This window comes from Esox lucius, chromosome 21 (assembly GCF_011004845.1).
Source record: "Esox lucius isolate fEsoLuc1 chromosome 21, fEsoLuc1.pri, whole genome shotgun sequence".
NCBI classification, from domain to species: Eukaryota; Metazoa; Chordata; class Actinopteri; order Esociformes; family Esocidae; genus Esox; species Esox lucius.
The window spans coordinates 13,344,075-13,357,050 of record NC_047589.1 but is presented as its reverse complement, the minus strand read 5'-3'; the positions used below and the strand labels follow the sequence as shown (position 1 = coordinate 13,357,050).

General features: G+C 39.5%; 1 protein-coding gene across 4 annotated transcripts in view; it reads right to left on the bottom strand.

Moving 5' to 3' along the window:
* Window positions 1–1,567: 1,567 nt before the first annotated feature.
* LOC105019405 (cadherin-18) overlaps window positions 1,568–12,976 on the bottom strand; it is a 266,296-nt gene continuing 254,887 nt past the window's right edge. For all 4 annotated transcript variants that reach the window (XM_020041619.2, XM_010885567.3, XM_010885566.3 and 1 more), the window contains 2 exons: window positions 10,123–10,377; window positions 1,568–2,377 (listed from right to left, as the gene is read on the bottom strand). In XM_020041619.2, the coding sequence (XP_019897178.1) occupies window positions 1,842–2,377; window positions 10,123–10,377 (791 nt within the window). In that variant the 3' untranslated portion in view covers window positions 1,568–1,841. The remainder of the gene's footprint in view (window positions 2,378–10,122; window positions 10,378–12,976) is intronic.

Here is a 12,976-nt window from a genome sequence, read left to right as displayed (position 1 = left end):
CTTATCTTATGATCAAGACACATTTTTGCCATGATCACATACTACATTTGGTAAATTAGTAGATGTATTTATGACAGTATGTCTGAGGTGAAATTAAACACACAGGATCAAAGCATACATTTCCTGATCAGCGAGAAAACCCAGTTCAATTCAATTTTGTCTGTCAATTGTAGGTAACTTCCAAATCAACAGCTATAATTTGATGCTGGCCAATCTTGGTGTATTCAGGAGCATAGGTTTCAGTGATCCAGACTGTACCATTCTTTTGTTGCTAGCCTGTTACAGGGACTGGGGCATATTCGTGGGAACTCCGTGATGTATTTAAGACACAGAGCTGACTCAGAAAAGTGCTTACTCAAAGGGATGAAACTCCTTTGTATTTTATCTCATCCTCCCTCATCATCTCTTTCTTAGAACAACAAATGCATTCTGAGAAAGAGACAATGAATAATCAAGGAAATAAAGTTGTGATTTAGCCCTTTGAGGCTGTCAGCAAAGTTGCTGTATATTTATCCCCCAACTGCTAGGGAGACCATGGCCTCTAGGGAAAAGGGCCCCCCCAAAGAAGGCTGGAGCTGGCACTGGGTAGGGCTCAGTTGAGCATCCCTGGGGTGTAGTTCAGGGCTTAAGCATCTTGCTTTGCAATGTATTGTTATCTGGCTCAAAGTCCCCAAACAACAGTGCAAGATAAATATGCGCACATATTTATGATGCTGTTTATTTTGTGATCATATTGTTAGTTCTGTTTTAATACAAAAAAACTGAACCAATATCAGTTCAGTCATTAAAACTACATTTAGTTGAATTAATAAAAATTTAAATGTCTTTACTTAGTGTGTATTTTCTTTTTGGATAAATCAGACCAAGCACAAACTGTGCAATGGACTATAGTAGGGAGTTTCTAATTTTCTACATAGTTTGGCACTAGAAATAATTAACTATAATTGCCATAATGAATTGCACACCTTATCTTAGGAACAGACACAGAGAGAAGACTGAAAAGTAAGCACAATTAAAAGAGGTACTGCTTCACAACGTATCTCTACTGTATACTATCTACTAGGTGATTTATAGTTAGTATTCAGCAGGCATAAAAGTATAAAAGTTACTTTGAAGAATGTCTGAAATAGTAATTTTGTCAGACAACATCAGCAGTAGGCCAGCAGCTCAGCTAAGATGACTGGTTTCACAGAGATATAAGCTGCTATCTCACAGCAATAGCAAGGATGAAACTTGGAATAAATAAAATAAAAGTAAAGTAATACGGACCTCTTAATATTTGTTTTAGTCTGTCTTGATTCAATCCACTGTCAGGAAAAGGCAAAATGATAGCTTCATGTCATTATTTCAGAATTAATTTCATTAAAAAACACTTATACTCAGCACTATCATTAATACTTTTGGTGTGTCGTGGTCATGAGATAAAACATTATGATTTTGTCCTAATGTGCCAGTGATAGTCTAATTTTAATTGAGTATATGTAAAGCTTTGCATAATAACTTTGCTGTAAGATAATTAATGTGTATTTCGTTAGAAAGGAAAGTTTACACTTCGTATCACATACATCCATTCATGGAATTCAGGACTTTATTGAGCAATAAAAAATATACACCAGGGAAAATAATTTTTCCATTAATCCTTAATATCTTTTCCATCCCAAAAATCTGATTAAACCCTTCTGCATATTACATCCATGAAAAAAAAAGGGGCAGTCAGTAAGTCAACAGTAATTGTAGATCAGCTGGAACCAATTCAAATAATTTTATTGTTTTGAAACCAATTGAATGGGGGGAGAAAGAGAAGTTTTGGTTTTCAAGGCCGCGTGACAGACGTTGACAGGCTAGGTCGCTGCTGTCATCGCGACTGCCATGTCTGTCTCTGCCGCGTTCATATCCTCTCCATAAAGTTCTGCCAGTTTCTCAAACTCAGGCCCCCAGTCATCCAGGTAGTTATAATCCTGTTCTGAATGTGTTCCTGGGGAGTCAAGAGAACTGATGGAACCTGTCGGAGACCCTTGGCCCTCGAATGCGTACGTCTGGAGGGAATCATATGGAGGCCCGCTGGTGTCCATATCCGCTTCCACCAGTCTCTGTTTGATAAACTCCTGTACGTCCACCTGGTCCGGCTCTGGGGGACTGTCGTATCCCCTTTTCGGCCCGTTCCGTTGTCTGGCCCTCTCTGGCCGGACGTCCCGCCGGAACTTGAGCTCTTCGGCGGCAGCAGGATTTCGCAGGGCAATGATGTCGAAGGCCTCTGTGTCCTCTTCGCCGCCACCCTCGTCATCGTAGGTTACCACATTCTCACGGATGTCCTCTTCTGAGATGACGAGGGGCTCCTTCTTGCTCCGCCGTAGGGTGATGAAAAGAACCACGATAGCTGGAGGAAGACAAGGACCGAGACTGAGTCAAAAGCAACAACAACAACAGTAATAGTGATGTGGAAAACAGCACTGAACTGGAACTGCTGCAAGAAGAGTGACTAGCAAAAACACAACCGATCAACCAATAAAATGATGGAAACAATGTCAACAAAAGGGTTGATTTAACATCACCACATCATTATAGTTGCAGTCAAGTGTCGCTACAGTATCCGAGTCTGATGGCATGCTAACGCTATGCTCTACATGTGGTGTTGCTGTGGGGTTTGTTAATTCATAATAAATGTACATGTACATAAACAGCTAATTGAATTAAAGGTTTGCATCCAAAATGGCAGGGTCAGGCCCTTTTGAACAGGGTCAGGCCCTTGCTGTAGAGCACTAGTTAAAAGCGTTATACAACATGCAGTATAAGGAAAAGGGTGCCATTTAGGAACATATGCTCTGACATATTCACTCTTTCAGAATGCTTGATAATTCCTGAATCTCCAGTGGGGCACAAAAGCTAGAAAAGTGTTGCAGAGCTTTAAATCAATAATACACATTAGCTGGATTTAGTATTAGCTGTGATGATGCTGGGAACGCAAGCTGCTAGGATGCTGATGAGAATCTTATATTATACTTTGAATCCCAAATGGTACCTTGTTTCCTGCATAGGGCACTACTTTTGATCAGGGCCTACAGCTCTACGATCCAAAGTAAATGCCCTTACAGGCAATATGGTCTTTTGGGACACAAGAAAAAGAAACATTCAGACAAAATACAAAAGGAGTGGAAAGTGGAGCATGACGGAATATTCCAGCACTATAACAACATCCTCTCCACTTGGTTTTATGATATTGTTTTAGATACTTTGACTGTAATGTAAAGACACATTCCAAATAACACCCTATTGACTAATATAGTACGATACAGACTATAGCCTATTACTAAAATGTTGGTCCTTTGATCCTGGAGCTTTTTGAGGTGAAAAAATGTTTTGACAGGGCTGTTATATGGGTGTTAGACTGTTTGCAGCCACCCTAACCTTGTCCCCAGGCTACTGCAATCACTTATCCATAACATAACTAAGCCAGAACAAGATAGCTATTTCATGTGAAATGAAAGCAAGCTAAGCAGCTACAACAAAAGGTTAAATGTTCCTTCATAATGTTAAGTAGCTGTTGTATATGGACAATGCAGCTTGCGTTACCATTCATGTCATTTTTTCATTCAAATTGACAAAAGTAAAAGCAATGAATGGTGTGTTTAACAATTAATTGTGTTCTGTGCATGGAGGGGAAAAGGAATTAAAGGTGCCGAAGAAGGAGAGGTGGAGTAGAAGATTAGTGTTTGGCAGATTGAGAAGAGAGATTCTCAATCTGCTAACATATGTTCTATTCAGCTAACATATGTCATTATTTTAATATAAATTCAATGAGTAAATTAGCTATTAGATTTTTGGGTTTTAGGACCACTGTAGCTACCAAAACACTTATTTGGTGACGGCAATTCTCAGGCCCTTTGGGTACCAGGCACATGAAATCTCTCAACAAGGCAGACGGCGAAACACGGTCAGATTGAGTTTCCCGAACAACAGCAAAAACTGCACTAAAGCTGTCATTATAATGTTATTCTTTAATAATCTCTTCATGTCAAACCTCTTACCCCTGCAATTACTTAGTGCATATGAGTCTGGCACAAAAAAAGTCAAAGTTTGCCATAGTGCAAATTACTTTACTGAGTTAAGTATGATTCTATCAAATAAAAACACTTTTGAGTCATGACCCAAATGGGGCGGTATTTCCATTTATGTTTGATAATGTAAACAAACACTATATTCTTTAGCTTGAGCTAGCCAGTTCTAAAGACAAGCTAAGATAAACAATTGAGTCTACAACACTAAATGCAATATTCCCTCAATTAGCTAGCTAGCTACTGTACTAACATAATTCTATCATAAGTGTTAATGAAAAAAAGAATTGACTTGTTGCGCTTCAAGTCATTGCAGTATCTATTAAGAAAGCTCAGCTGTGCTATACCCTCAGCTGTCCCACAACGTTAACATAACAATTGGTGCCTCGGTGCACAAGAGGTGGGGGAATGTGGAAGGATATTGGTTGGTAGACTAAGCCGATTAAGCCAGTGTTTAATGATTTTAATAATGTTTTTCCCTCAGCTTCCTTTGGCCCTTGAAATGCTCAGTTGGATCATGTGGGCGCTTGGAAACTCATTTTAATATTACATACACATTACTTGACAGTCTGATGGTCAGGAGTCCACCCCAGCTAAACCGTAATTGGTCTATTATAATAAAATAAGCCTTGTGACATCATGCAGTTGACATCATGCAATTAACACGCAATGTGTGTTGTTTTACCTTCTTTGACACAACAAGTGTCAAAAAAAGAGCATGATCATATTGTTATTTTTTGTAGCATGAATTATAGTCGTGGCACAATGTGTTGGCACCCTTATATTTTCTTCAAATAACTCTCATTATTTGTGGTCGTAATATATCCTCTAAAAGCTCAAAATGTCAGAAATAACACCAATCATGCACTTTCTATAGCCATGGAGGACCTTACAGCACCTCCGTACTGGCAGCTTGGGCTACACTTGTTGTGCAAAATTTGATGGGTGCCCTTCAGTTGCGGTTTACAGATTTCGCCACAGGTTTCTGATAGGATTTAGATCTGAACTCATTGCTGGCCTCTTCAAACAGTTTAACATTTTGTCTTGAACCGTTCCTGGGTGCTTTTTGAAGTGTGTTTGCTGCGATTGTTTTGGAAGACCTATTTTCAACATTGCGTTCCAAAATGCCTTGGTTTTCAGATTCATTAATGATGCAATGCAAATGTTCAAGCTGCCCAGTGCCAGAGGCAGGAAATTACCCCTAAAACATGGCTGAACCTTCTCTACAGTGGATATAAAAAGTCTACCCACCCCTGTTAAAATGCCAGTTTTTTGTGATGTAAAAGAATGAGACAAAGATAAATCATGTCAGAACTTTTTCCACTTTTAATGTGACCTATAATGTGAACAATTCACATAAAAAAAAAAAAAAAAACTTTCAATAACCTGGTTCCATAAGTGTGCACACCCTCTTATAACTGGGGATGTGGCTGTGTTCAGAATTAACCAATCTCATTCAAACTCATGTTAAATCATTACACACCTGCCATCATTTAAAGTGACTCTGATTAATCACAAATAAAGTTCAGCTGTTTCCTGACATTTTCTCAGTTGCATCTCAGAGCAAAAGCCATGGTCCACAGAGAGCTTCCAAAGCATCAGAGGGATCTCACTGTTGAAAGATATCAGTCGGGCGAAAGGTACAAAATAATTTCCAAAGCATTAGATATACCATGGAACACATTGAAGACAGTCATCATCAAGTGGAGAAAATATGGCACAACAGAGACATTACCAAGAACTGGATGTCCCTCGAAAATCTATGAAAAGATGAGAAGAAAACTGATCAGGGAGGTTTCCAAGAGGCCTACAACAACATTAAAGGAACTGCAGGAATTCACTGGCTGTGGAAGTACTGGCTGTGTGCTAAATGTGACAACAGTCTCCCATATTCTTCATATGAATGGGCTATGGGGTAGGGTGGCAAGACGGAAACCCTTTTCTTACAAAGGAAAACATCCAAGCCTAGCTGAAGTTTGCAAAAACAGTCCCCCAAAAGCATGTGGGAAAATGTGTTATAGTCTGATGAAATGATGTATGTTTGGCACAAAAACAACACTGCACATGCTGGTGGCAGCATCATGCTTTGGGGCTGTTTTTCTTGTGTGGAGGGAATTATGAACAGTTCCAAATATCAAGCAATTTTGGCACCTTCAGGCGTCTGTTAGAAAGCTGAAGATGAAGAGGAAGTTTAACTTTCAGCACGACAATGACCCAAAGCACACACAAAAGCATGTCTTCACCAGAAGAACATGTCTTCACCCAGCCAGAGCCCAGACGTGAATCCAATTGAACATCTGTGGGGTGATCTGAAGAGGCCTGTGCACAGGAGATGTCCTCGCAATCTGACAGATTTGGAGCGCTTTTGCAAAGAAGAGTGGGCAAATATTGCCAGGTCAAAATGTGCCATGCTAATAGACTCCTACCCAAAAAGACTGAGTGCTGTAAAAAAAATCAAAAGGTGCTTCAACAAAGTATTAGTTTAAGGGTGTGCACACCTATGCAGTTTTTTTTTCCCCGTCAAAGATTTCAGTTTGTTTTTCAAATGAATTGTTCACGTTATGGGTCACATTAAAGGTGGAAAAAGTTCTGATTTATCTTTGTCTCATTCTTTTACATCACAAGAACCTGGCATTTTAACAGGGGTGTGTAGACTTTTTATATCCACTGTATGTTTGATGGTGGGGAAGATGTTGTCCTTGAAAGCTTAATTTTGTAATGTAAACATATACAGTAGATAGCGTGTTTTAGCAAAACACTTTAATTTGTCTGTCCTGAATATGCCACAATCTAGCTGGGACAAACTCCTGTAGACAGATGAGACTGTTTTCTGTCTATCCCTACTTGGCTACAATCTTCTGTCTGACCTCCTTATACAATTCTCTGGTTTTCTTTCTTCTTTCTATGCTCATCGTCATACACACAGTGACATAAGAGAAGAGAATGAGTCCTTCTCTCTTTTGAATCTGGTTGAATTAATTATGTTCTTATTGCAAGCACCTGCAACTTTAACCACAGATACATTTGAATTTCAAAGCAGAGAAGAATCAACCGGTGGAAATCTAATCTTGAAAACCAAAGAAATGCATAATATGGATGGCAAAATATTTCTGAATTTCTAAAGTACAAAGACTATCATAAATATATATTTTTTTGTGCCTAAATCCAGTTGAATCTACAATGAGAAGCAATACCCTATCAAAAACAATTATAGAAATGAAATGATTCATCACATACAGTAGCTTGGAAATAACAATTGGCAATAAAAACCAGCCAACATACACAAGCAATTGCCGCATATCTCAATCAGAAAAATCTATCAAATTCTCAACTCACATTTAGGCGTCCAATGGAAAATATCTGTCCATTCTTTTTTGTTAAACTACTCAAGCTCAAGTGGGACCTTTGATGAACAGCAACTGCTAACTCTTTCCATGTACTGTATTCTCAGTTAGAATCAGGTCTGGACTTTGAGTGGGCCACTTCAGGACATTGACCTTTTTGTTTGAAAACCACACCATATTCTTGAAATTCAATGAACTGAATGTTAGCAATCAGGAAATTACTGAAAGACTTTGCTTGCCCTGTCATGAATTGTTTGAGGAGAGATGATCAGTTTTTTTTTTTCATGACATTGATGGAAAAGAGAGGGGGTCCAGTTTTTTTTTGCCACAAAATAACACAAATTATATAACATCACTGTTAATTATTTGTGAAATGTATCTTCTAAAATGTGTGTCCTTGCAGTGATGTTTTAAACATTTTTAAAATTATATCAAAAAATCTGAAAAAGTAAATTTACATAAGTGGCTTGGAAGTTCACACACTTTTCCCAAAGCTACTCCTGTGTTGTCTTGGCAGTGTGCTTAGGGTCATTGCCCTGCTGCAAGGTGAACCTTTGCTCCAGTCTTAAGACCTGAACATTTTGGAGCAGATTTTCATCAAAAATCTGTCTGTACTTAACTACTCTTTTCTTCAATCCTGACTAGTCTCCCAGTCCCTGCGACTGTATTGGTTTCAGCATACCAGAGAATCTAGTACCTAGTGATAAAACCCAGGCTACTGTGACAGATTATTGTATATTGTTTTCTAGGAAAAAAGAAAATACGATCAAATAAAATAAATGAGCTTGGGTTAAAATTTGGTTCCCTTGTTGTTCACTCCGTATATATGAAATTAGATATTTTTAATTTAAATGTCTATGCTTATGACAGAATTGTTTGCTGCAGCTCCATATCTTGCATTCTAAATTCTGATGAACTGCTACAACATTCACTTATGGATTGTAACGGATGCAAAATGCAAGTAAATGAAATATATAGAATTATCCAATCAACAGTTAGATAATCTCAACATTACGGTTCTGTTATAGAATGTGTTCCCTCCTACAAATTTCTTGGGACTTAATTAGGTGAAAATCTCTTTCTAAACACACATTACTGAGTTGGTGAAGAAGTTGAGGATTAGAATGGGTTTCATTTATAGAACAAAATTGTGTCACTCTTTTAAGCACAAACATGCAAAGTGCAAACTTTGGTTGCCTGGGGCTCTGGTTTCCAGAAGGGTCAGACATGTGTTGATGTTTGCATGCAACCTTTTCATGCAAAAACATCCAAACTTCCAATCTTGATAAAAAAATACATCGAAATATCAGCAGCTACCTATCTAGAAAGAATGTATTTCAAGACGGGTTAGTCTTAAAGACAATGCCGGGTCATTTAGAGATAGATAAATCAACTTGTCTACTATATACATTACTCATGGATTATTTAGCAGAGTAACCTTAAGCTAAATGTTTCAAATGCTGTCATTGTTCAAGGTTGACAGTTTTTCATATTTGTACGTTTTATTTGCTGAGACATAAACCTACAGTAGGTCTCAGACTGACTTCCTTCTAAAAAATAAAGCTAAAAAACGTATACACACATTGCATTTGTTAGACACCTGACTCCCTGTCTCTGTCATTCCAAAGGCCCGTCCATCCAGCACTCTCTCTCTCACTCTCACAATCACTCCCACTCCCGTGTTCAAGCATTAAACAGCTGTCTGCCCGAATGCTGGTTCCTTATCAAAATCTTCCTACAGCAGCCACAGTCTCCCGATAAGCCCTATACATAGGTATCCAGATGCTTCTCGCTTTCTCTCACAAAATACTCCTTTTTTTTCTCTTTCTCAGTCTCTCCTTCTCTCCCCTCTCTATTTTTCTCCTTCAGATGATATAACATGCAGGTGCAGTCCATGTATTTGCTCCAAACACTGATTAAGGCCTCTAGTTGTTCAGACTCTGGCATAACCGTGGTGAGACTGTTGTTATGAATATGCATTACCTTCATGCACCGATGTCCGTGGACAATCAAGGGAGAGGGGTGAGTGTGTGATGGCTGATTCTGTTAATTATATACGCTCTCTCTCCTGTCCTACTGCTGTTCTATTTGCTCTAGGGAGGCTGTTTGTTAGCATTTGGCCAGGGTAACAGTGTCGTATCCCCTTTTGCTGAAGGAAAAGTGGTGGGTTGTTTTCTGTGGTAACTTTAATGAATTCTCATGGATCTCTGAAGACGAAGCATTTACTACATAACATATTCACATTCATGTACCCAAAATAATGTATCAATGTCGTAAACAGAAAATATTTTCAAATCCCTGGATAGGTAACACAACGTCGCGGCTCGCTCATGTCTCCTTGGCCTTTCTCTTCCCCTATTAGTCTAGGCATCCATCCACCCGTCTGGCCCACTCTCACTCACTCAGTGTTCTCCACATCGCCATCATTTTGAATTTCTCATTATCCTCCTTCATTCTGTCCTTCTTCGTCTTCTCATTCATCCCTCTCCTTCTCCACTACCCTGCCCTTTCCCCGTCCTTCTGATCTCTTCCCTACCGTTCACCATACCTTCGCCATATTTCCCCTTAGATAAGACGTCACCCAGGTGTTCCACAACAACGCCCAGATTTGCACCAGTATCCTTTATCATCCACCACCAATGTGCCTCTTCGGTGGTGACGCCTGTCGATACACTCGTTCCCTCCCCCTCGGTTTTGACTTTACCCAGACGCTTGACAACACCTACCCAGCAATATAACTATGCACAGCAGGATGGCTATCAGGGCCCCTGTGCTGAGGCCTGCCGAGGAGAGGAGGCCCATCTTGTCCTGGCACGTCTGCAGCCTCCCGCCTCGCTGGCACGGGCAGACCCGCAGGGTTAAGGTGCTGGTGCTGCTCAGCTCAGGTTCCCCGCCGTCCCACACCACGACGGGTAGCTCGTACAGCTCTTGAACCAGCTGACTGAACCGCCTCCGTCGCGTGCTAATGCTGGCCGTGTTGTCTGGAACAAGAAACGGGCGATAGAAAAAAGAGAGAGGCAGAGAGTGTGCGGGGGGGGAGGGGGGGGCAGGGAGGGGGGGTTGAGACAGAGAATGCACTCATTAGGCAAATTAGGCATGTTGGCAGAGAAGAGAGAACTCATTCAGGACAACTAGCTACCCAGACCGCACTTCCCATTAGGGGGGATTTTGTCCAAAGCGCTCCACTCTAACCCACTTCCACAGATGGATTTTTAATGGAGGCATTGAGCAAATGGTCATTCACTTTGAGACAGAAAATGCTTCCATTCCACATCTCCAACAATGCACACAGTATTCGCATGTCTGTCAAACTGGGAAATGTCTCTTTCTGTTGTTGCGACTATCTTTGTTTGTTGTATCTGCTTCTCCCTATCGCAGAACATATCTGAATCATTCCAACAAACCACAAAGCAGCTTATAAGCAGTTCTCCTTGAATGTCCATGAGGCCACGTTGCTAATAAAGACGAGGAAAGAGAAAGGATGAATCCCAGTGTATGTTGTAACAGTTGCATTGCATACTGTCCTTAGTGCACTACATTTGAGCTGTTTGGGAACACTTAAAGTACTACATAATATGTACGGGTCTGCTTAACCCATCAAAGTGAGTCTATCGTCATCACCTCTTCCATCACTGTCTAGTTTGTGCTTGTGTCTGCCCGCTGCATTGTATGGTCTGAAAAAGGGTCATCAACTGCCACCTGCCCTCCGACATGACTCCAGGGCAAGGAAGCGTACAGGAAAGATCATGGCTGACCCCTCCCATTTCAGACACACAGTGTCTCATAAAGGGTCCTCTGGCATGCGGAGGTCAGGCAGGCTGTAAAGGTCAATCATGAACGAAAAATCCAGCCACCTGAACAGTTTATTTCCCAGAGCTGTGGCCTTCTGAAAATGGCCATCTGTCGCATAGAGATGAATAGGAGTATGCGCTCCACAACTCCAAGCTGTAAACTTCACAGCTGCAATATCCTGTACTCAAATAAATGTTCATCTTCCAACAGCACATCCACGTAGATACACATATAATATAACATTATCTCATTGTCTTATATGCTCACAATGTACACAATTCTTTCTCTAAAGCACAATTCCATGTAAAAGTCTGGGTGAACAGAGAATACAGTGCAGTGATAAAAAAAGTTCACACACTTTTATTCAAAATGTACTGTAGCTTTGTTTATTTAAAGACAAAAAACAAGAAAAATAATAACAGACCTTTTTTTACCTTCAATAAGACAATATTTAAGCAAAGAATACATGTAAATAATATTAGCTATTAACCTTAACAGTCAATACCTAGGTTGCATAATTCTACACACCTTTTATAATGTTTGGTGTTTACTGGTACCAGATTTAAACATGACAGACAAATTGAAGGAGCTGCAGGAATTTCTGGTAGGATACGGGCACTCCCTACATACAAAAAACAATTTGTGTATATTCTCCACAGGCCTGAGCTGTGAGGTGTGATGGCTCATTACCTAAAGTACTTCCACAAAGTAGTAGTTTTGTAAGCAAGGCATTTACACATATTTTATGTTTGTCTTTTTAAACCTACGCATCTATGTTTTTCAATTAAATGTTATTGTTCACAAAAAGGTCTCACTTTATTTCAGCTTTTCCATAAACAAAAGCTTTTTTTCAAAAGGTGAGTAAACTCTTTAAATATGTAAATTGTTCTGACATATGAGATATTATGATACACATTTAGTATTTTTAAAATATGTTGTTTTTTATTTAAATAATTTCTTTATTCTTACAGTGTTTTTCACCAGGTCCTCATCTGGAATCTTTCAATCATGATTGAAGCATTCATTACATTTCGATCTATCTGCTATGCCACCATGTCCGTGTCAATAACTGATTTAAACTGTTTTCCCACACTTTAGACATTCAAATAAATTCTGCTTAAAATGCCCTCAATACCATTTAATGCCTTTGCTGATGTTATTTTAGAATAGTTTGGGATCCCATCCTTCTGTTACACCACGAAACCTGTAGAATTCCCCTATACATTTATTTATATTATATCTGCACTCATCTATAAATCTATGCTCTCATCACTGATTTCATATATATTTATTTTTTAAGTGTATTTCTTCATCAACATAAAAACTGATTGAAATTGATCAAAAGACCAATGAAACGATTAGCATTGGGCAGCCTGTAAGATTTCCACCTTGGAATTGTAGATGAGGGTCATGTGTTAGTGGGGACTAATGGCAAATTTGGGTTCATGGTCTAAAACATACATATCGTATGTCTGCCAACCATCAGTGGAAATTACATATGAGTTTTGGTGGTTTACTGTTATACTGCTGAAGACTGAGTACCTCTTATAGTCAGTGGCGAACCATGACTATTCGAGCTAGGCCACTTAGTAATGGAAAACAATCTGACGTCATACTTATAGATAAAGAACTTGGATGCCTGTGTATACAGAGCATGACTTGAGTCCTTTCTTTGCAGACCTATGCAAGAGAATTATTTGAAGACTGAGTCAAACGGTCCTAAGCCACGCCTCGGCTGTGGCTCACAGAAACAGCAAACATACACAACGATTGCAAATATCAATAGTA